General features: G+C 40.5%; 3 protein-coding genes and 1 pseudogene across 3 annotated transcripts; all 4 read left to right on the top strand.

Annotated features, from left to right (window-relative positions):
• Positions 1–1,484: 1,484 nt before the first annotated feature.
• LOC122556430 (protocadherin alpha-C2-like) lies at positions 1,485–4,042 on the top strand. The gene has a single exon (XM_043703069.2). It carries the CDS (start codon positions 1,637–1,639, stop codon positions 4,028–4,030), a length of 2,394 nt encoding a protein of 797 aa, XP_043559004.1. The 5' UTR covers positions 1,485–1,636; the 3' UTR covers positions 4,031–4,042.
• A 6,988-nt stretch (positions 4,043–11,030) lies between these two features.
• On the top strand, positions 11,031–14,030 carry LOC148147474 (protocadherin gamma-C5-like). Its single transcript, XM_087995096.1, has one exon. The coding sequence runs from the start codon at positions 11,049–11,051 to the stop codon at positions 13,437–13,439; it is 2,391 nt and encodes a 796-aa protein (XP_087851222.1). The 5' UTR covers positions 11,031–11,048; the 3' UTR covers positions 13,440–14,030.
• Positions 14,031–16,022: 1,992 nt separating this feature from the next.
• On the top strand, positions 16,023–18,993 carry LOC148147473 (protocadherin gamma-C5 pseudogene; annotated as a pseudogene).
• Positions 18,994–19,000: 7 nt separating this feature from the next.
• LOC148147472 (protocadherin gamma-C5-like) lies at positions 19,001–24,432 on the top strand. The gene has a single exon (XM_087995097.1). It carries the CDS (start codon positions 20,933–20,935, stop codon positions 23,318–23,320), a length of 2,388 nt encoding a protein of 795 aa, XP_087851223.1. The 5' UTR covers positions 19,001–20,932; the 3' UTR covers positions 23,321–24,432.
• Positions 24,433–25,302: the final 870 nt, after the last annotated feature.

Here is a 25,302-nt window from a genome sequence, read left to right as displayed (position 1 = left end):
GGTGAAACATATTTTATTTTCTCTAAACTCTTTCATGAGACAATGTGTGTCTAATTTCACTTTTAGGTAACTGACACCTTCATCTCTTCTGCACGTTTAACCAAGTTCAATCCAATTCAACCAGTTAAAGATCACTGTTAATGTACCATCACCACATGGGCAGCAAAGGCTCAAAGACATATTTTGCTGCCATTTTTCAAAGCACAATTTGAGTTTGGGAATAAATACCGGCCTTCCATGAAACCTTTATTCCAGGACCAAAAAAGAACTTATATTTTCAAATACGTTGAGCATCACGAATTCTGCCATTACAAATAAGGTTTCTATTTTCTTTCCATTGCATCTGAAGGTTAGTTTCCTCTTTCCTTCTAAATAGTCCACTCCTTTCCAAGAATGCCTAATTTAAGGACAAAAAATTTGAACTGCACTTCCACATTGACGTTGTATGTTCTTGGATCTATTTGTCATTTCTGTATTGGATACAAAAAGTGAGTTCAGTTTAATATGACACACTTAGTATTTACTTTTTAATAATAATTTCTCTAGCACTATTTCTCAACGTGTTGCAATAAGTTGCAATTCCCAAATTACAGAAAGAGAATGTTCTTCCCTGTTTCAACTTCATTTCAAAGCAGCATATCAGTCTGCATTCACCTTCACTCTCTAGTTTCTTCATTGGCAAAGTTAGCAACTTGCATGCAGCCAAACACACCCACACTCATCCAATTTATTTGCAATCTTCCCTTCTTTAACCCTTAATTGGATCTGCTGATTGAAATATAAAGGAAACAAAATAATTTTGTACTGCTATTAAGTGGTTTAGAAATCTGCGTATTCTTTGACTTAAAAGGTTGTAGACAATGGGACAATTGATCAAGATCGTAGATTTGAGTTAAATAACATTCAGGGACGTAGGGCTAAGGTGGCTAAATAAAATTTCGTTTGTGAGTTGTAGTACTCTACTTGTCTGGCGGATCCAGTTCTAAAGGGTTAATGGACTTTTCCAGTCTGCATGGTCATAAACATTGAACTTGATTTCGACGTCAATCAAATGTGAAAAAACATCAATGAAAATGCATAGAAACTCAGCTTTGCAGATCAAGAATTGATGAGTGCTATCCAGTGTGAACGTGCTTTTATTGTGACCAAAATTATGTAACTTTACCCTTCATTATTTTTGAACTGAGAACAAAGCATCAAAATTCAAATCAAGGAAATGCCACAATTTGGAGACGTTAATGATGATTATGGAGAAAACGATTAAAACATGACAATGCAGCTGTTTATGTTGAGTACCTATATGAATTGTGCACCACTAAATAGTTCATTCATAGACCAGTGCAGCTTTAAGATTAGAAAGGCACAGTTAATGGCAGGAACTCCTTTTCTTGCTGTCGACCAATAAAGAGCTCGGATGCAGTGGGAGATCCATTGCCCCTCCTCAAGATAAAAAGACAGCTGACTGAAAGATAATTGTCGTTTACATCAATTTACATTATGGAGCGATGGTCGGAGTGAGAAAACGATTATTTGTAAATTTGACTTATAGATTCACTTATAAACGGATATCGCAGCGAAGCCAGTGCCTGTCCTGAAATATATTTGAGAATTTCCACAACAATCCGGTGCGGGCACAATGGCGAACCTACAAAACAACAACGCCTTTATAATTAAGATGTTGACTCTTATTCTCCTGCTTTGTACAATTAATCTAGTTTTTGGAGAGATTCGGTATTCTATTCCAGAGGAATTGGAATATGGTACCTTCGTTGGGAATATCGCTGAAGATTTAGGACTAAACGTTCGGCAACTGTCAGCTCGAAAATGTCGTCTTGCATCAGTAGACGGAAGACAGCATTTGGAGGTAAATCTGGAGAATGGCGTTTTGTTTGTTTACGAAAGAATGGACAGAGAACAGTTGTGTGCACAAATCACTAGGTGTATACTAAATTTCCAAATAATAGTAGAAAATCCTCTGGAAATGTACCGCGGTGAAGTCGAGATTGTTGATATTAATGATAATTCGCCCAGTTTCCCGGAGAGTGCCATTCTCTTACAAATAGCGGAAAACATTGCGCCAGGCTCACGTTTTCCACTAGAGAGCGCGCTCGACCCAGACGTGGGGACAAACGCAATCACCGCGTACAAACTCAGTCCGAATGAACACTTCAGATTAAATGTGCAAACAAGGGAGGACAATACTAAACTTGCAGAGCTACTGTTAGAGAAGCCCTTGGACCGAGAACAGCAGTCGTCCTTTGAGCTGGTATTAGCAGCCTTTGATGGTGGGACCCCTCCAAGATCTGGGACCATTCAAATCAACGTTAATTTGCTTGACATCAATGATAACGCGCCTGCATTCGACCAGGAAGTATACAGGGCGAGCTTGGTGGAAAACACACCTCCAGGTACCTTCGTGATCAAGATCAACGCTGTCGATCCAGACCAAGGCACCAATGCAGAGTTAAAATACTCTTTCATTAACCTTGTCTCTCGCAGAGTGCGCGAGCTATTCAGTTTGGACCCAGATACTGGAGAGGTAAGAGTTCAAGAGCCTTTGGATTTTGAAGAAGCGAGCAGTTACGAACTCGCTGTTCAAGCCATGGATAATGGCTCACCAGCAATCGCAGGACATTCTAAAGTGTTGGTCAAACTTGTTGATATGAATGATAACGCCCCTAAGATAAAGCTGGCTTCACTGTCCAGTAATGTCCCAGAAGATGCAGAGCTCGGGACTGTGGTAGCTTTGATCGATGTAACAGATCGCGATTCTGGAGCTAATGGTCGAATCCACTGTCAGGTTCCTAAGGAATTTCCATTTAAGCTTCTATCCTCTTTGAACAACCATTACAAATTGATTACAAGTGGCTTGTTGGATCGTGAAACTATCACTGGATATAACATCCCCATTTTAGCCTGGGATTCAGGGTCTCCCCCATTATCGTCAAATCAGACCGTCCAGATCTCGATTTCTGATGTCAATGATAATGCCCCAAGGTTTGCTCGACGTACATATACAGAGTATGTAATGGAGAACAACATCCCGGGTGCTTCAATTTCCACGGTGACTGCATCTGATCCTGATCTGGAGCAGAATTCCTATATTTCTTATTCTTTCAAAGATATTATTCAGCAATCGCCAGTCTCCACCTATCTCAATATTAATTCATTGAACGGGACCATTTATGCGCTGCGCTCTTTCGATTACGAGAATGTCAAAAACTTCCAGGTCCAAATTCAAGCGCGTGATGCGGGAGTTCCTCCACTGAGCAGCAGCGCAACAGTCAATGTGATTATCCTGGATCAAAATGACAACGCTCCAATCATTGTTTCACCATCAGCACAGGGCGGATCAGCAGCGGAAGTGGTCGTGCCACAATCAGTGGGCCAAGGTTATTTGGTCACCAAGATAATCGCAACTGATGCTGATTCTGGTCAGAACGCACGGCTCTCCTATCAGATGGTTCGATCAACCGATCTTACTCTCTTCACTATCTCCAGTAATTCAGGAGAAATCAGAACAACGCGCAACATTTTAGATCAGGATGGCAGTACGCACAATCTTGTCATCTCGGTGAAGGATAACGGGCAGCCCAGTCTCTCCACCACGGCTACAATCGTCCTGTCCATCCTGGCCAATGTTAGTGAAAAAAACTCGGATACAAATAATTTAATCAGTACACCTAACTACTCTTCTGATCTAAATCTTTATTTGATTGCTGCTTTCAGTTCAACTTCGCTTATATTCCTTGTAATCATTGTTTTATTGGTTGTCCTGAAATGCCATCAGGACAGGAATGATGTTCCAGGCTATTGGTCCCCTGTTTGTTGCTGCAGCCGAATGAATGCGAAGGAAACGTTTAGTCGGGCTTCGGTGCCAACAGACTCTTTAAACTACAGCGGAACTGGACAGAACATCCCTTTCCCAGAAACCTACCAATACACGGTTTGCTTGTCCCCGGAATCATCAAAGAGCGATTTTTTGTTCTTGAAACCCTGCAATCCACACGTGCCTCAAGGGCAGTGCTAAGTGATCCAACTGTGGCGAATTCAAGGTCAATAGTTTTCTACTCTTGATAAAACATCTGATTTACTTAACTGCACTTGGGAAGCCGAGATTTCATTCCTTTTTATACCTATTAATTTGCAAATGGAGGAAAAAAAACCATTATAGCACAAATCAACAGCTACATGGTAAAGGAAATAAAGCGTTACAATGTTCCAGTTGGAATTGTAGTGCATAGTTTTCCTACCACTCATTATGAAACAGCTCCTGTGCTAAGTTGATAAACCAGTACTCTGAATACTTTGCGGGGTGGTATATTATTATCCATTTCTATTTGGAAATAATTAGCTGAATGTCTTTTCTTTCTTGATATTAAGCTAACCCACAGAAGGTTTTCTTTTAAATGTCGATATAGGCAGATTAGTGCAGTTTCCTGTTCCTTCAATGTTAACATGGCTTCCCTTTGCCTGGTATAGCGTTATAACTAGATGCAAAAGCGTATTATAAACTATTCAAAATAGACTCTCTTAATGTAAGATAGTGATAGGAACTTTTGTTCTTAGATTTGCATTTTCCTTTATCTCAAGTGTTAAATCTAGACGCATGAAGTTCATTACACAGCGACAGACCATTCAGTCCATAGGTCCATCCTGATTCCATTGCTTCACAACAGTTTTCTTTCATCATTTCCATTTAACACTCTCATCATGTCATTCTAGCCTTTCCTCACCCATATGCTTATTTAGCTTCTTAAATGCATCATGTTATTTCTCTCAATTAATTCGAATGAAAAGGACCCTCACATTTCAAAACTTCTGTCGAGGAAATAAGTTGTCTCCTCAAAGGATTTATCAGTGACTACCTTATATTGATGCAATCTAGTTTTGCCCTCCTACTGACGTGGAAACGTTTACTCTCTCTACTCAACTCTAATGAAGCTATTTGTTATCTTAATGTCTTCTGTGATGGCACCTCTCAATTGTCTCTTTTTAGAACAGGAAAGAGTTCGTGTATTTTTAATTTTTCCTATGTATGTATTATCTGTGTTTGTGAATCTTCATTTAGACTTCACCAATGCCTCTCTATGCTTTTGATTTTAGTGACGTGATCCAGACACGGTAGTCTAGGTCTGGCTTACAACTACCCCGGAGAAGATTATCGCCACTTCTTTGTTGTTCCAATACTAGCCTCAGCCAACGAGCATTCGTTTGTTTCTTGCTATGGGCTTTTAATGCATATTGCTACATTTCGTGATTTTAATATCAGTACCCCAATTCCCTTGGCAAACAATTCCCAGGTCAATATCATTGCTTTAAATTGTGAGCAAATATGGTTTCATCACCGATACATTTTATCATATCCCACCTTTTTTTTCAAGTCTGAGTAGCAACACTAGCAACACAGAAGTGGTGATATTTTCTCTCCATCTATGACCTTATTCACAGATATTACATTTATCACTTGTCAGTATTAACAGTTACTAATATTCCTTTGATGAAGTCAATGGAGATGGTCAAGCATAGAAATGATTCTTACTACCCTATTATTGCTTCCAGATGGCTGCCTGTTAGAAACCCGAGTACATATTGCTTTATATTTCCTGCCAGTCATATTAGAGTAACAGCATGTAGTTTCCTGCATTTGTCCTAGCTCCCTTTATAAACCGAGGAATGGCATTAACTTTACTCAAATGTTGGCACTTTCTTTGCTTTCCTAATCAATTTTTTAATGTACTAAAGAGTACTTTTGCTATCTAGTCAAATTTAGCAATGGTCAATGGCAATCCATTCACATAATGGAACGCCCTCATTTCGTTTATCAATGGGCCCTTGAAGACAGAAACAGGGGAATATATTACGGGGAACAAAGAAATAGCAGAAGAATTGAATTGTTACTTCAGATCTGTGTTCACTGGAGAAGACACAAGCAATCTCCCTGAGGTAACAGTGGTTGAAGGACCTGCACTTAAGGGAATTTATATTTGCCAGGAATTGGTGTTGGAGAGTTGTTAGGTCTGAAGTTGATAAGTCCCCGGGGCCTGATGGTCTACATCCCAAGGCCCTGAAGGAGGTGGCTCTAGAAATCGTGGATGTGTTGGTGATTATTTTCCAAAGTTCGATAGATTCGGGATCAGTTCCTGCGGATTGGAGGGTGGCTAATGTTGTACCACTTTTTAAGAAAGGTGGGAGAGCGAAAGCAGGAAATTATAGACCAGTTAGTCTGACCTCAGTGGTGGAAAAATGCTGGAGTCTATTATAAAGGATGAAATTACGACACATCTGGATAGTAGTAACAGGTTAGGTCAGAGTCAGCATGGATTTATGAAGGGAAATCATGCTTGACTAATCTTCTGGAAGTTTTTGAGGATGTAACTCTGAAGATGGATGAGGGAGATCCAGTAGATGTAGTGTACCTGGACTTTCAGAAAGCTTTTGATAAAGTCCCACATAGGAGGTTAGTGAGCAAAATTAGGGCGCATGGTATTGGGGGCAAAGTACTAACTTGGATTGAAAGTTGGTTGGCTGACAGGAGTAGTGATAAACAGCTCCATTTCGGAATGGCAGGCAGTGACCAGTGGGGAACCGCAGGGATCAGTGCTGGGACCGCAGCTTTTTACAATATATGTTAATGATATAGAAGATGGTATTAGTAATAACATTAGCAAATTTGCTGATGATGCTAAGCTGGGTGGCAGGGTGAAATGTGAGGAGGATGTTAGGAGATTACAGGGTGACCTGGACAGGTTAGGTGAGTGGTCAGATGCATGGCAGATGCAGTTTAATGTGGATAAATGTATGGTTGTTCACTTTGGTGGCAAGAACAGGAAGGCAGATTACTACCTAAATGCAATCATTTTAGGTAAAGGGGCAGTACAAAGAGATCTGGGTGTTCTTGTACACCAGTCAATGAAGGTAAGCATGCAGGTACAGCAGGTAGTGAAGAAAGCTAATAGTATGCTGGCCTTCATAACAAGTGGGATTGAGTATAGAAGCAAAGAGGTTCTTCTGCAGCTGTACAGGGCCCTGGTGAGACCACACCTTGAGTACTGTGTGCAGTTCTGGTCTCCAAATTTGAGGAAAGACATTCTGGCTATTGAGGGAGTGCAGTGTAGGTTCACAGGTCAATTCCTGGAATGGCGGGACTACCTTATGCTGAAAGACTGGAGCGACTGGGCTTGTATACCCTTGAGTTTAGAAGACTGAGAGGGGATCTGATTGAAACATATAAGATTATTAAAGGATTGGACACTCTGGAGGCAGGAAACATGTTTCCGCTGATCGGTGAGTGCCGAACCAGAGGACACAGCTTATAAATACGGGGTAGACCATTTAGGACAGAGATGAGGAGAAACTTCTTCACCCAGACAGTGGTGGCTGTGTGGAATGCTCTGCCCCAGAGAGCAGTGGAGGCCCAGAATCTGGATTCATTTAAGAAAGAGTTGGATAGGTCTCTCAAGGATAGTGGAATCAAGGGTTATGGAGATAAGGCAGGAACAGGATACTGATTAACGACGATCAGCCATGATCATATTGAATGGTGGTGCAGGCAGGAAGGGCAGAATGGCCTACTCCTGCACCTATTGTCTATTGTATGTTATATATTCATTGAATCCCTACAGTGTGGAAACAGGCCATTTGGCCCAACAGGTCCACATCGACCCTTCAAACAGTAACTCAACCAGACCCATTCTCTCACCCTTTTACTCTATTATCCTATTACTCCACATTTTCCCCTGACTAATGTACCTAACCTACGCATCCCTGAATACTATGGACAATTTAGCACGGCCAAACCACCTAACCTGCACATCTTTGAATTGTGGGAGGAAACCCACGCAGACCCGGGGAGAATGTATAAACTACACAGACAGTCGCCCAAGACGGGAATGGAACCTGGTTTCTTGGCGCTGTGAGACAGCAGTACTGACCACTGAGGCACCACGCCACGCAATATTTCGTTTTAAAAATCTACCACTCATTTCATACCACGATGTTAATCTCTCTAGTGACTGACAACAGAGAAGTAGCAACTAAATATTTCTACTCCTATCTGCTGTTGGTTGTACACAACGACATTCACGTGATGCAGACATCACTGGCAAGACTAGTCTTTATTACCCACCCCGAATTGCAGGTCTGTGGCTAGTTGGGTCATTTCAGAGTCAACTGCATTGCTATGGATCTGAAGTAACGCATAGGAATGATGGATGAAAAGGGCAGTTTACATTGCAAAGCAACAATAGTAAGTCAAATGGTTCTTAAATGATCAGCATAGATTTCTGGCTACCATTACCGATGCTAACACGTTATACACACAGACACACACACACACACACGCATACACAATCTGTCAGAATATCCAGATAGAAATAAGACCCAAGCGATTTTGGTCTGAAATTGTTGACCTCAGTGTTGAGTCCAGTCGACTGTAAAGTGCCTAATTGAAAGATGAGGTGTTGTGTCCGAAGCTACACTGAGCCGTAGTGGAACGGAGCAATAAGTTTAGGACGTAGATGTCAGTCTGAGAGCAAATGACAGGCCACCAGAAACCCAGTATGATGCAATGGATGCATTGATACCCAAAAGTTATTCAATCTGCATTTTTTCGTGCAATTTAGAGAAAATAGCATTGTGAGTAGCAAATATGAACATTGGATTTAAACAAAATGCACATAAATCACTGATGCCACTGGAAACAATAAGCTTGATACCTTGGAGAGTGAGCGGTAGAGGAGGTAAAAATACATTTGTGATATCTCTTGCATGTTACATGTAAAGATTCTATAAGAAGAAGGTTGCGTGTTGCAGTTGACTGAGGAGAGCACCAGTACAGCGCAGAGGAAGGGTCCGTTTGCGACTTGAAAGGAGAAGGTGGATGGGAGTGTGTACTTGGTTGTGGCGTCAGGCTGAGGTGGAAATAATGGAAAACTATTAACTGAAAATGGAAACTAGGTGGGATGTAAGACGAGGACATTGGAAACCTCATCATGGTCTGGGGGAGAGGGAAGAACAGAAGTGCAGGAAATGCGGCAAACATGGTCGAAATCCCTCTCAAACATGGTTATAGATGCTGTGGAGTCATTATAATTTGATGAAACAAATCTCAGAAGCACCTGTTCTGCAAAGTTGCAACATTAGAATATCTTATCCCGTCAAAATTATCTTTTGCCTAATCTGTTACTTCAGGCTTTACCTGACTTATTCATTTTTCACAGTCACTACTTTATTATGTTAGAGATTACTGTTGCTTTTACTATTTTCTTTCCTCAACTGCTCTGGTTATTTCTTGATCCAGTAGTTCACTTATTCCAGCTGTGATTCCTGTGTACTGATTAAAATATAGCCTGAGCAATCGCTTTCCACCTAACATCTTGTCTATTTATTTAACTACAATCTCTCATAGTCATAAAGCCATAGAGCTCCACAGCAACTCAATGGGCCTGTGTTCGATCGAGTCTCTGCTGGTCAAAAACAACCTCTTAAGTATCACAAGTGTACGTCTGAAACCTGCCTAATTGTAATGAGGGTTTCTGCGTTTACCACCCTTACAGGCAATGAGATCGAAATTCTAACCACTTTCTGGGTGAAAAATATTTTCCTCATATCTTCTCTAAACCTCTTGCCCCTTAACTTAAATTTATTACCCCAAGCTGTCATAAATATCATTTCATGATTTTTTTCCTCATTTCATAAGTTGCTGATGTATTTCTTCCTCCACTACAAGGCATATGGTTTTAACAAGGTATTAAGAAAAGAACGATCTTTGGCTGTAAACATGCTACTTGGTTAATAATAATACAAAAATAATTGGGATTCCTGAAATGAATTAACGATACCTCTTTCAGGGTTTGGTTGAAAAGATCGATTTTATAAACTGCTATAAAGCTTGTTTAAACAGTGTCATGGTTTATAAACTGTTCACATTCACTAATAATACTTAAGTGAGAGTATGTTGTCAATGCTAATAGGCGATGCTACTGCATTTTTGCTGCTGACCTTAACTTTTCATGGTGTATTTTTGCTTTTGTTTCCTATTTGAATTGTATTGTCGAGGACAGTTTGCTTTCTATAACTTGCCTGTTCATTAATATGCTAAATATTTTGTAATTACAGTTATGAATACGCTTTTTGATAATGCATGATAAAATATTATGGCTGTCCTGTAAAGATAAATCAGATTCCACGAAGTTGACTCAACCTTTTGAATTGAGTTTTAGCATTGCATTAGAATTTTCTTCTTTGGGATACCAAACGTAATCGTAACAACATTGAAGGGTATCTCAACTTCCTCCTGTTCACGATCAAATTGAGACATTTAGCCAGAATAATGTTACCAACAATACACAGTGGGAACTAAAAGATAACCACAGGAATTCAATAGCTACGCGCATGAGCGTAGAATATGGGTTTAATGTCAATTATATATTTAAGGGATGAAGTTAGACGGCATTCTCGAAACGAAAAGGAAACCACCGTTGGTGGACTGTCAATAGTTGAAGGACAGATACAAATCTGATCGCACTTAGAAAACAATTAAGAGTTGCAACAGAAAAACTGTTCCATTGGTATTCAAACGGAATAATTAATGGTCAGGGGTCTCAGATATTGAGACTATTCGCATTTACAAGCACTGGCAACAACTATGAGGGAAATGCTACAAAATAAATTGAGCAGCGGAATGCATATTAAGGTTGTACACCATTAAATGACTTATCCCAATCGTCAAAATTCCAGGTACTGCTCAGCTTTAAGAATTTCTGGTGACATGTTTCACAAGGACGCGTCGAGTCGCTGCCCACCAATAGGAATTTCAAATGAATGAGAGATCCATTGCTCCTCCCCCGTCAGGGAGCGAGAGCAGAACCACTGAGAATAGGTGCCTACGCTTCGACTGTGCGGCAATTTAACCAAGCACAGAGGAAAATACTTGGTGAAATTAAGAATTCGAAGTGTCGGAAGGAATATTGGCGGCCCTGACTGGTGACGCTAACCGAATGTAGCCTGGGATCTGTGATTCTGCTAAATAATCCAGTCCGGTAACAATGGCGTATTCACAAAGCAACAACGCCTTGAAATTCACGGTGATATTTTTTATTTTCCTCGTCTGTGCACTGGATGTGGTTTCTGGGCAGATTCGCTATTCGGTTTCCGAAGAAGAGGAGCAGCGCTCTATCATTGGTAATATTGCTGAAGATTTGGGAATGGATACTGGAACATTTTTAGTTCGGAAAGGTCGTCTGGTCTCTGACTACACAAAGCGCTATTTAGAAATAAATTTGCAAAATGGGATGTTATTTGTCAATGAGAGAATGGATAGAGACCAACTTTGTGGACCAATTCCCATTTGTATTATTTCTTTCCAAATTGTTTTTGAAAATTCTCCCGAAATGTACCGCGGTGAAGTGGAGATTGTTGATATTAACGATAATGCTCCCAGTTTTCCGGAGAGTACCATTCTCTTACAGATGGCCGAAAGCATTGCAGCAGGCTCGCGATTCCCACTAGAGAGCGCCCTAGATCCAGACGTGGGGATAAACTCAGTCACGACTTACAGCCTCAGCCAAAATGCACACTTCAGTTTACAAGTGGAGACTGCAGAAGACGGTGCTAAAACTATCGAGTTGCTGTTGGAGAAACAGTTGGACCGCGAAAGTCAGGCATCTCTTCAGCTGTTGCTGACAGCCACCGACGGGGCGAGTCCTCACAGATCGGGGACTGCTCAGATTCTCGTTACAGTGTTGGACAGCAACGATAACGCGCCTGTATTCGATCGTAAAGTCTATAAGGTCAACCTAGTAGAAAATTCTCCCAGGGGAACCTTAATAGTTACAGTCCATGCCACTGATCCAGACGAAGGTTCGAATGCTGAGGTAACCTATACTTTCAGTAACCGTGTTTCACAGAAAATGCATGAATTGTTCTATTTGGATCCGCGAACAGGAGACATTACTGTTCAAGGAATGCCTGATTTTGAAGAAGCAGGTAGTTATTCGCTTGATATTCAAGCTGTAGACCATGGTTCGCCAGAAATTGCAGGGCATTCTAAAGTCTTAATTAAAGTAACTGACGTGAATGATAACGCCCCTGAGGTAAAAGTGACCGTAGTATCTAACATGGTGCCAGAAGATGCAGCACAAGGGACACTGGTAGCTTTAATCAATGTAATAGATCGTGATTCTGGACAAAACGGACAGGTCCACTGTCAGATTCCTTTGGACATTCCCTTCAAGCTTCAAACATCTTTGAGCAACAAGTACAAGTTGATTACTAGCGGCTTGTTGGATCGCGAAGTTAATCCTTTGTACAATATACCTATTACAGCATGGGACCTGGGGTCATCACCACTATCAACAAATAAAACCATCCAGATCTCTCTTTCTGACGTAAATGACAACTATCCCCGGTTTGCTCGACCCACGTACACTATATATGTGATGGAGAACAATGCTCCGGGTGCTTCAATTTCCACAGTGAATGCGTTCGATCCTGATATGAATCAGAATTCACATATTACCTACTCCTTCACGACAAATCTTATTCAAGATTTGCCAGTGGATACGTACCTCAATATTAATTCCATGAACGGGACCATTTACGCACTGCGCTCTTTTGACTATGAACAACTGAAAAACTTCCAGGTCCAAGTTCAAGCCCGTGATGAGGGAGTTCCTTCACTGAGTAGCAGCTCAACAGTCAAAGTGATTATCCTGGATCAAAATGACAATGCTCCAGTCATTATTTCACCGTCAGCACAGAGCGGATTAGCAGCGGAAGTGATTGTGCCTCAGGCAGCGAGCCAGGGTTACTTGGTCACCAAGATAATTGCAACTGATGCTGATTCTGGTCAGAACGCACGGCTATTCTACCAAGTGCTGAAAGCCAGTTACTCCAGTTTGTTCAACGTGGGGCATAACACTGGCGAAATCAGAACAACGCGAGGCATTTTGGAGCAAGATGCCTCAACACATTCTCTGGTCATCTTGGTGAGGGATAATGGACAACCAAGCCTCTCCAGCACCATTGCAATCATCTTTTTGATTATGGGAAATGTCACTGAAATGTTCTCCGAGGCTAGTAATTTCGTTACAAATTCTGAACATGTGTCAGATATAAATCTTTATTTAATTGTCATTTTAGGTTCAACTTCGTTTATATTTTTTGTAACCATTATCTTGTTGATTGGCATTAGATGTAAACAAGGCAGAAATAATATCGAAGACTACAACTCCCCAGGTTGCTGCTACAGACTCGATGATTCCAATGATGTTTATAACCCGACACCTACCCTGAATGAATCTTTAAAGTATACTGGGGCTGGTGAGATTGTTCGTGTCCCTGAAACGCATCATTATGCGGTTTGTTTGTCTCCGGAATCAGCAAAGAGTGATTTTCTGTTTTTGAAACCCTACACTCCGCCCATATCTCAGGACTAGTGCCAGATTCCGCCAGAAAAATGAGACAAGAAATTACTGCCAATCTTTGTTAAATCCACATATGTATCAGTTCTGGTTGAAATTTTAAAACTTTTCCACATCAAGGATTTCTTTTGTGGAAAACAATGTCATTCCTTTTCTGTAACTATCGATATTATTAGTCAAAGAAACAGTGGAGAATAAAAAAAAACACTTATGATACTGCGACGCGTCTCAGACTGATATCTACGATCCGAGAAGGGAGCTGTTAACAGTTAACAGACAAATGATAAATGATATCACCTTCAAAAGTCAGTTTACTGATGGTCAGCTGGACAGGTGACCTCAGGCCACTGATACGTGAATGCACGTAGATAATATTTCATTATTGTTTGTCATGAGTAAGTTGAACGACCTTATTCACTTATAATATTGATAATAGCCTTGTCTGAACACTTCATTATTCATGGAAGGTGTAGTAGATTTCTCTGGCGTCTTCCACATTGATAATCTTTCGGTGCAGCTTGGCAATGGCACGAAATTTGAGAAAAAAAATAACTGTTGCTAATGTATGACGTATTAGTCTAATAAAGTATAACATCTTTGACATTAAGTATATCATAGTCTGAGGGGCGGGAAATATTTTTCGGTCAACATAGGCCACGCTATTTAGTTTGCTTTGCTCAATTGTTTTGTGTACTCACAGAGAATTATATCGTTTACATAGAAAGTGGAGCACGTAAACAGGTATTGTGGTCCAGTTGGCCAATGTAGGCGTTTACGTTCTCCATAAGACTCAGCTAGGTATCAAAACCAACTGGCATATTATTTTCTAAACATTTCCGGGAGGCTGTTCTGCTTAGCGCTAACATTAAGCTGATCGTAAACCGGGGGTATAAGGTCAAATGTCAGCAAAACCAATGATAATTAATCACGTTAACACATCAAATTAATGAAATCAAATACCAGCATCATGCTGAATTATTTTATTAGAACAAAGTTCCAAGTTTCAGTCCGGCTGTCCAACCTAGGATCTGTTGTCCAATAAATTTAAAGGGTCACACATGCATATTGTTAGTAGATGTTGAACATATGCTATGGGTGGTCGACAAAGTAGTCCTGAGACTTGTGTCATGCAAACTTAAAAACTGATTGTAAACTTGTAGCGAGAATGTATAATGGAGAAAACAAAATGCACAGCTTCAGAGAATGACTTTTATCAAACCAAACAATGTAAGTAGCTCTCAGGTTCTTACTGCAAATGATTTTAGATGAATGATCCCACCCTGGTTGTGAAGTAGGGTTACTTCAGAGGAAGGAGGGGAATGACACCTGAAATTTCACTGAGGATTCAACCTCACAGTCCACTTAATTAATAGTCAAATCGATCTCGTTGTTTTTTGATTTAAAAATAATCCCAAAAATCTCTTTCAACTTAATTCAAATTAGTTTACAGTTCATTACAGGTTTAATTGTCTTTTACATTTTATATCTTTTACCTAAAGCCACAATTTGCTGAATCTAGAATTAAATTTGTGTAATCTTATTTCTTATCTCCGTTATTATTTTCTTGCATTTGCAGCATTTGGTTGCATATGTTGCTCATGGCTTGTGATTAACCTTAAACATAGCCAGATTCGACAAGTTACATCAGCCCATAAGTTGCGAACACGTTCACGAAATTCCTCTTTACTCCCAAATGATCCCAAATGATAAGGTAACTGGAAGGGAAATGACAAAAGTATATGCCAATCACTTATACACTAACAATGGAAACAATAGTTTATCAGGAATTACATTCTGGTGAGTGCATCAGAAAGTTAGAGTATAGCATTAATTACATTGATTGCTTTTCTTATTAATCCCTTTTTAAAACAGATTTATCATTCTACACCTTACTAACAGACAAAGTGATAATTCATAATTCCCTTATATATTTTTGCATATTAAATGTTATTATCTCAAAATATTTAATCCTTTTTTGAGCACTTAACATCTAACGAACTGGCATTTGAAATGATTAATGTGATTCACCTCCAGTATATAATCGTAATGAAGATATCTGAAAATATAACCAAGATGTGAACAGAGTTTCTGAAGTTTGCTGACATATTACACTGGTGTCGTACTTTGCAGTTGCCTTCTGGAAAAATTAGCTATGTTATTACAGATTTTTTTTTAAAAATGTGAAGTACAACACTGTGATCAAAACATAAGGTTCGATTGAAAACAAATAATTTGTCTTCTGCAACTAAATTGTGGACACTGAAAACATTTAAATCTAATCTTGAGGAACATGGATAGGGTAAATAGACAATGTCTTCTTCCTGGGGTGAGGGAGGGCAGAACTAGAGGGCATAGGTTTAGGGTGAGAGTGAAAAGATTTTAAGGGAGCTAAGGGCCAACTTTTTCACTGAGAGGATCGTGCGTGTACTGAATGAGCTGCCAAAGGAAGTGGTGGAGGCTGGTGCAATTACAACCTTTAAAAGGCGTCTGTATGGGTATATAAACAAGAAGGTTTAGAAGGATATGGCCCAAGTGCTGGCAATTGGGGGGACTAGATTAATTTAGGATGTCTGGTCGACATGGATGAGTTGGACCAGTAGAACTGTTTCCATGCTGTACATCTCTATTTCTTTATAACTCCAATTTGCTTTTCTTAAGTGGCTTGATTATTGATCAAAGTTCAAATGTAACTGTGGAAAACGAATAACTTATGTTGTTTCATTGGAGATTATATGCGAGGATCATCGATTGCAAGACTCAAATTTCTGATTTAAATTCCCTTCAAAAAGACTAATAACACCCTTTAAAAAGAAAGGCCGATTAAAGGAATTAGACTGATTTTTATGCCAGGTTGTACGTATTATGGTTGCACAGTAGGATTGAAGCCCTCAAATTATGGACTGTGCTGCTTTAAGAAAAAATGGCGTTAATATAGGCAGAGACTCGCTGTGTTGCTGCCGTCCAATGAGAGTCTCAAATGCCAGCAGAGATCTATTGCTCCTCCTCCTGCCCGGAACGAGAACCGAAACAGAATTGCTGTGGTTCATTTTGCGGAAAGATCGGTGTGAATTCACTTCGGCATTTGGATATATCCGATACTCTGTCTGGTATAAGGTTGGGCTGCTCTTTCCCTCTATCGTCTGTCGATTTGTTTTTTTTCCAAGTCTCCAAACTATAACTGACAATGGCAGAATCATCATTCACCACCGCCTTAAAATACAAGCTATTCGATCTAATATTACTTCTGCTTTTGTCAGACCTGGCTTTCGGAAAAATTCGCTACTCCATTCGCGAGGAAATGGAGCCTGGCGCTTTTGTTGGAAATGTCGCGGAAGATTTAGGATTGAACGTCCGCAGGTTGTCAGGTCGACAATTCCGACTGGCGTCTGCTGATAAAAGGCAGTGTCTGAAGGTAAATATAGAGACGGGTGCTTTATTTACGAAGGAAAGGATAGATCGAGAGAAACTGTGTGGACAGATGTCAGTTTGTGTACTCCCTTTCGAGATTGTCGTAGAACAACCTTTGGAGATGTTCCGCGGGGAAGTGGAGATTGTTGATATTAACGACAATGCGCCCAGTTTCCCGGAGAGTACCATACTTTCACAAATGGCGGAATCCATAACAACAGGCTCCCGATTTCCGCTAGAGAGCGCTCTCGATCCAGACGTGGGAATGAATACCGTCATGACTTACAGCCTCAGCCCAAATGCGCACTTCAGTCTACAAGTGGAGACCGCCGAAGATGGTGCAAACATTGTCGAGCTGTTGTTGGAGAAACCGTTGGATCGCGAAAGTCAATCATCTTTTCAACTGGTGCTGACAGCCGCCGACGGAGGGAGTCCTCCCAGATCCGGGACCGCTCGTATTCTCATTACAGTGCTGGACAGCAACGATAATGCGCCCGTATTCGATCGCAAAGTTTACAGGGTCGACCTGGTAGAGAACTCACCCAGGGGCACCTTGGTGGCTACAGTCCATGCCACTGATCCAGACGAAGGTTCGAATGCTGAGGTAACCTACACTTTCAGTAACCGTGTTTCACAGAGTGTACAGGAATTGTTCAGCTTGGATTCTCGAACGGGAGAGATTAGAATCCAAGGTGCAATTGATTATGAAGAAGATGACACGTATTCTCTGGATCTTCAAGCTCTGGACAATGGTTCACCTGTAATTTCAGGGCATTGTAAAGTCGTGATTAGGGTAATTGATGTGAATGATAATGCCCCAGAAATTTTACTGACGTCTGTGGTTAGCATGGTTCCAGAAAGTGCTACTGTTGGGACTGTAACAGCTTTGATCAACGTAATAGATCGTGATAGTGGAAAAAACGGACAGGTGCACTGTAAAGTCCCGATGAACGTTCCTTTTAAACTTCAAATCTCTTCAAGTACCCATTATAAATTGATAACCACAGCGCCACTGGATCGTGAAGCTACTCCTGGATATAATGTATCCATTTTAGCCTGGGACTCGGGGAGGCCCTCTTGGTCATCAAATAAAACCGTCCAGATTTCCGTTCTTGACGAAAATGATAACGCTCCAATGTTTGTGCGACGCACGTACACAGTGTATGTGACAGAGAATAACTTTCCGGGTGCTTCTATTTTCACTGTGACTGCGTCCGACCCTGACCTGGATCAGAATTCCTATGTCTTTTATTCTTTCAAAGAGACCTTTGGAGATTCACCGGTGGCCACCTACCTTAAAGTCAATTCTATGAACGGGACCATTTACGCACAGCGCTCATTTGACTATGAACAGTTGAAGAGCTTCCAGGTCCAAGTTCAAGCCCGTGATGCTGGAGTTCCTCCACTGAGCAGCAGCGCAACACTCAATGTAATTATCCTGGATCAAAATGACAACGCTCCAGTCATTGTTTCACCGTCAGCACAGAGCGGATCAGAAGCGGAGGTGATCGTGCCTCAGTCAGCGAGCCAAGGTTATTTGGTCACCAAAATAATCGCAACTGATGCCGATTCCGGTCAGAACGCACGGCTATTTTACCAGGCGGTGAAAGCCACTGTTCCCAGTTTATTCAGTGTGGGGCTTAACACTGGCGAAATCAGAACAACCCGAGCCATTTTGGAGCAAGATGCCTCCACACAATCTCTGGTCATCTTGGTGAGGGATAATGGGCAGCCCACCCTCTCTAGCACCCTTACAATCGTCTTGTTACTTTTTGGCAATATTACTGAAAGATCTTCAGATCAGAACAATCTGGTCAGGGAAACTGAACAACATTCCCAGTTAAATCTTTATTTGATCATCACTTTGGGATCAACATCTTTTTTATTCCTTGCAATTATCATTTTCCTTTTTGGCATCAAGTGCAAACAAGACAGGAGTTTTCCTAAAGCCAACTCCACAATATGTTGTTGTAAATCAGAAGATTCCATTGATGGATTTAGTCAAAGACCCGAGCCGAAAGCTTCTACAAATTACTGTGGGCAAACTCTGCCCGTTTCTGACACTTATCGTTATACTGTCTGTTTATCACCAGAATCATCCAAGAGCGATTTTTTGTTCCTAAAGCCTTGCAATCCTACCTTGCCACAGGGTTATCATTAATTTCTTTGAACGTGTGGGAGTTGGCAAAAAACCTTGCTTGTTGTGATATATGTTTTACGTTATAATGTAACAACTTGATTTTTCTACCTGAATTGCATTTGCCATTTGTCATTTCAATAGAAGACTGTTGCTGTTGGTGTTGCACCAAACTGAAGTGTCAGCCAAATAAACATGAAATTGTGAAGAACTTTGTGGAGGAAGCATTATGACAAAAATTCACATCGACAGGGCCTTATTTAACCATTTCCAAAACAAGGAATAAAGTCAAAACATTTCATCTAATCCTCATCGGAACCACGATACAAGAAACCAGACTTGGAAAATGAATAGAAACAGCAAGTGATGGAGAAACTCACAAGCCCAGGGGCAGCTGTGGAGAGAGAAAAAACAGATTTAATGTCTCCAGCCGATGTTGCTCTCTGAAGAAGTCGTCAGAATCTAAAAAATAAGTTTCACTCTCCACAGATGCTGACAAAACTTTCTAGTGCCGTTTGTTTTAATTTATATTTTAGGCATCCATTGTACTTTGTTTTTTCTTGAATAAGCAACATGTAGTTATACAACACGAGGCTTTTGAGATGCAACATGAACAGATAACTATCAATCCTATTTCTCAGAGCTGGTGGGTAAAATTTGATTGTTCAGTATGCTGCCATGGGAATCTCTCTCTGTTTCCAGAGTCTATTACCTGCTCTGAGAATAAAATTGACAGTTAAATGTTCCTACTGCATAGCCAAAACAACAATGACCCAACTATTAAGTAACTTATTTTATTGCTGTAAACAACTGGAGTTCCAATTCAAAATCTAATTTATTGTGTCCTAGCCCTGATGAGTGAAACAAGAAAGTTGACTTTATATCTCGTTTTAGCAAAGTACAAGTTCTGTCCTGCCTGATAATTATTTAGAATCGTATTTGTTGCATTTTGTGTCAATTATTGCATTTTTACATTGCTTGATATTTACTGATAAAACTTTATTTTGTGCAAAGTTGTTGATGTTTAGGTATTGATATAATGGAGCATAGATTGATTTTTGTTAACTGGACGTTGGCATTGTTTTTCAAGTTTGCTTTGTCTTTGCTAGACAAAATAACAAAACATGTCCAACACTCACACCCTTGTTAATGGATTTTAATGTGAATCCACGAAGTTACTTGGTTGCATTTTGGAGTTTCCTTAGATTCTTCAAGAGTTCGTGTTAATTTGCCTGAAAGATGAACTTAAGTTTAAATATCTGGAATTTGAAACATGTCTTTCAGAGACATGGCTTTTGGATCATTAATGAGGCATTATCTGTAAACAAATGCATCAAACAAGGCATAATAATGCGATGTTCTTAGCTTATCAGAGGACTGATTTGACGTCTGCACTTTTTATTTGTAAGCATTTCACTTTTCTGAGATTCCCACGTTTCAGATTTGTGAAATCGTATTTGACGAAGATGGCCTACGTGATATGTCCTATCACCAAAATGCTGATGACTTATTACTTTGACCGTGCATAAGTAACAAGTTTCAAATGTTTAGGTCAAATTACACTCTAAAACTGCTTTCATAACTTTTGGAAATGACATTCCAGGGCAAGTCAAGCAGTTGATTTTATAACTGACTCGATTTTATGGTTGTCCAATTTTAAACGTACACGAGAACAGACTTGCTTTAAGAAATGTTGATGTAATTATCGAAAAGGACTGGTTGTGTCGCTGTGTACCAATAAGAAAGCCAAATACAGCGTTAGATCTATTGTCCCTCCTCCATCACGGCTAGAGATCAGAATCAACCAGAGGAGCGAGCAGTGCCTCCGTTTAGGTTGTGGAGACCAGATTAAACTCGCGACCTTGTACATTCGTCATTAGACTTTGCTGTACGTAATTTGTGTTCAGACTGCAGTTTAATTGACGACCCAGGCCTGGTTTAGGAAAGCATTCAGAGCAGAACAATGGCGAATTTGCAGAGCAACGACGCCTCAGCATTCAAAACGTTCGCTTTTATTTTTCTGTTAAGTACACCAGATTTGATTTTTGGACAAATTCGTTATTCGTTTCCCGAGGAGCTGGAACCAGATGCTTTAATTGGGAATATCGCTAGGGACTTGGGACTGAATGCACGGCAACTGTCAGCTCGCAAATTCCGACTCTCCTCTGATGCTGGAAGCCAGTATATGAAGGTTAGTGTGGATAATGGCGATTTATCCATTCGCGAGAGAATCGACAGGGAACATATCTGTGGACCAGTAGCTAGATGTGTTCTTCCTTTTGAAGTGGTAGTAGAAAATCCTTTCGAGATTTATCGCGGTGAAGTGGAGATTTTGGACATAAATGATAATGCGCCCAGTTTCACGGATAGCACCATTACCCTACAGATGGCTGAATCAATTGCACCAGGGGCACGCTTCCCACTCGAGAGTGCGCAGGATCCGGACGTTGGGATAAATGCTGTCACCACCTATACACTCAGTTCCAACCAGCACTTCGGCCTAAAAGTGCAGACAACGGAGGACGGCGTTAAAATTGTCGAATTATTGTTGGAGAAAGCTCTGGACCGCGAGCAGAATCCGTCCTTTCAGCTTGTACTGACAGCTACTGATGGAGGGACTCCTCCCAGATCTGGTACCGTCCAGATCCTCATTACCGTATTGGATAGTAATGATAACTCGCCAGTTTTCGATCGTGCAATTTACCGGAGTAGCTTAGCAGAAAACTCACCTAAGGGAACCTTGGTGATCAGGGTCAGCGCTAATGATTTGGACGAAGGTTCGAATGCTGAGGTAACCTATTCTTTCAGCAAACTTGCCTCCCCACGGGTGAGAGAATTATTTCGTTTGAACCCCAGAACAGGGGAGATCAAAGTCGAAGGAACAGTAGACTTTGAAAAAACAAACAGTTATTCACTTGATGTACAAGCTGTGGACAAAGGCTCACCTGCAATTGCGGGACATTCAAAAGTCCTTATTAAGGTCATTGATGTAAACGACAACGCCCCCGAGATAAAGGTGACACCTGTGTCCAGCACAGTCTCCGAGGATGTTGCGCCAGGAACTTTGATATCTTTGATCAATGTAATGGATCAGGATTCTGGTAAAAATGGGCAGGTAAACTGTCAGATTTCAAAGCTCATCCCGTTTAAGCTTCAAGAATCTTCTATCAACCATTACAAATTGATTTCCAGCGGTTTGCTGGATCGTGAAACAGTCTCTACTTATGACATATTATTTTTAGCCAGGGATTCGGGGTCTCCATCACTATCAACAAATGTAACCATCAGGATTTCGGTTTCTGATGTAAATGATAATGCCCCTCAATTTGCCCAAATGTCGTACACCGTGTATGTGATGGAGAACAATGCACCCGGTGCCTCGGTTTTCAGAGTCACTGCTCTGGATGCAGACACGGACGGGAATTCCTTTGTTTCCTATGATATAATGGCAAGCAAGGTCCAAGATTTTCAAGCATCTTCTTTGATCAATGTTAACTCCAATAATGGGGACATTTACGCACTGCGCTCTTTTGACTACGAGCAAATGAAGAGCTTCCAGGTCCAAGTTCAAGCCCGTGATTCTGGAGTTCCTCCGCTGAGCAGCAGTGCAACAGTCAATGTGATTATTCTCGATCAAAATGACAATGCTCCAGTCATTGTTTCACCCTCTGCACAGAGTGGATCAGCAGCGGAGGTAATCGTGCCTCAGTCAGCCGGCCAGGGTTACTTGGTCACCAAAATAATTGCAACTGATGCTGATTCTGGTCAGAACGCTCGGCTGTTTTATCAAGTCATAAAAACCACTGATCCCAGTTTGTTCACTGTCGGGCCTAACTCTGGAGAAATCAGAACAGCCCGAGATATTTTGGAGCAAGAAGCGTCCAGGCAACGGTTAGTGGTATCGGTGAAAGACAATGGGCAGCCAAGCCTCTCCAGCACTGCTACAATCCTCTTCTCAATCTTGGCGAACTTTACTGAACGATTCGATGAAAGTAAAACCTTTGTCAGTAATCCTGAAGATATATCTGATTTAAATCTCTATTTAATTGTGGCTTTAGGTTCAACTACCTTAATATTTCTCGTGACCATAATTTTCCTGATTGGAATCAAATGTAAACAGGACAGAGGCATCATTGAAAATTACAGCTCCCCAGTATGTTGCTGCACACGGGAGGATTCAAATTATTCATATACTGAACGACCTGTAGCAACAGATCCTTTAAATTATGCCGGTGTTGGCGAAATTGGTCCCAATGCTGAACCATATCGCTATACAGTTTGCCTTTCTCCGGAATCTTCCAAGACTGATTTTTTGTTCTTGAAACCTTTTACTTCAACTTTGCCACAATAATAGTGTTAAGTGATGTTGCTATAACAGATTAAAGAAAAGGGCAGAATTATTTAGTTCCTCTGGTCACATATACTTGTCCAGTTCCAAAGGAAGTTGAATGGGAATAAAAAGTCTAGTTGTAATTCAAATTTATGAATATTGATATAAATGTCATTTGTAATAATAATATTATTAATAATCAAAATAGGCAAATGAACAATATAAAAATCTGCAAAATAAATCAATAGTAATTCACTTTGGGAGTTAGACTTCACTTTATTTCTGACTATCATTTGCAATATATTGAAGAAACCAATGTATTTATGCAAACTTTTTTTTGTTAAAATAATACGCTGCAAAATTGGTGCAACACTTCAGCAAAATATTAATAGAAAATATGACATTTTTGTACATGCTAACAATGCATGAGATTTATACACAGATTAGGAATATGACTTATAAGTAATTGTGAATATTTAAGGGTACAAAGGGCATGGTGATTATGATTTTAGATTTATTTTCAGATGCCTTTAATAATGCTCCAGAAACTAGACTTCAGATAGCACCTCCACAACAGTGCAGTTTACAATCAGTTCGTGAATCTGGTGAGGAAATTGCAAAATTGTTGCACCAGAACTCCTGGTTCACTATTACAGGAACTCCTGGTCTGTAACGGACACCATGCTCATCGAAATCTGGGTGAGTCATTTGGAAATGATAATTGTTCAGTTTAACATGACTATTTCAAAGAATCTAATAAGAATAAGGTTGGATAGACAACTTATAACAGACTCAGGTACCCGATATGAACAAAATCCAGGATTCAGTCTTCTTTACTAGCATTTGGAAACTTGTGGCAAAATTGAGAGAGTTGTGGCATAGACGACTCAGGCAACAGCATGACCAATTCGTGCTCACAGAAGCATACCTTTCAACCAGTGTTGGACACACTTCTAGCACCACCCCATGTATGTCTTATCCCACTAGCAGGTAGCTCCACCAAAGATTGCAGTGTGGTAGCCTTTGATTGTAAGAGAGTGTCTCTGGTACAATTTTCTCTCTAACCTCTGCTTGTAATGTTTCATAGAGTTGATGCACTGCATTATCTCTTTGCAATTAATAAAGGAATGTTGCCCCTACATAGTCTGTTGTTTCCTATGGTGCCTTGTCAATTTTGCTATTGCTTATCTGCAGAACCAAGCATGAACATTGACTGTCAAACCTCAGCCATCTCAATTTGTACCAGATATGATTCCAACCAGTAGAGATTTTTTCCTTATTTTCATTGATTTGAGATTTGCTCATGATCCTTAGTGCCACGTTTGGTAAAATGCTGCTCTGATACCTCCCTTCATGTTGCTTGGTCAACATCCTGGAATTCCCTCCCTCAGAGCATTGTGGGGCGACCTACAGCTAATGGACCACAGTCGGTTAAAGAGACAGCTTATCACCACCTTCTCAAGGATAACTAGGGATGGACAATTAAGACTGACCAGCCAGTGGTGCGCATATCCCATATCCCATGAATCAATTTTAAAAATGCCCAAACTAGCCATTTTCACATCACATCTAGAATTCAGATTTTTTGCCCATGGCTGAATAAGATTGCATGTATTCAGCCTCAGTTGTGGCTGTGACTAAAGCCCAACACGTGTCAATGGGCAAATTATTGCTAAGCAAATGTTTCTTTTCAGTAGTATAAGCGACATTTCTGTCACTTTACTGATGTTCATGAGTAGACTAGTCGGGGTGATGCTAGGTTGGAGCTGTTCTGCTTTTCATGTACAGGACATGCTTGCGTAGTGTTTTGCACTGTAGTGTAGATGCCAGAGTTTTAACTATAGTGGAATAATCTGTCTGAAGTTGGAGCAAGTTCGAGAGAACATGTCTTCAGTACAACTGCTAGAATATTGTCAGGGTCATATTATTTACAGTATTCAGTGCCTCCATGACTCTTTTGATACTACGTGGAGTGAGTTGAAGCAGCCAAAAACGGACAACTC

Source organism: Chiloscyllium plagiosum, unplaced genomic scaffold (assembly GCF_037043375.1).
Source record: "Chiloscyllium plagiosum isolate Xiang-an unplaced genomic scaffold, Cpla_swu_hap1 HiC_scaffold_16, whole genome shotgun sequence".
NCBI classification, from domain to species: domain Eukaryota; kingdom Metazoa; phylum Chordata; class Chondrichthyes; order Orectolobiformes; family Hemiscylliidae; genus Chiloscyllium; species Chiloscyllium plagiosum.
Note: the sequence above shows the minus strand (reverse complement) of the source record. Positions and strands in the feature narration are given on the sequence as shown.

Coding starts and splice junctions, on each gene's coding strand:
- LOC122556430 (XM_043703069.2), top strand. CDS start 1,637: ATGGCGAACCTACAAAACAACAACGCCTTTATAATTAAGATGTTGACT.
- LOC148147474 (XM_087995096.1), top strand. CDS start 11,049: ATGGCGTATTCACAAAGCAACAACGCCTTGAAATTCACGGTGATATTT.
- LOC148147472 (XM_087995097.1), top strand. CDS start 20,933: ATGGCGAATTTGCAGAGCAACGACGCCTCAGCATTCAAAACGTTCGCT.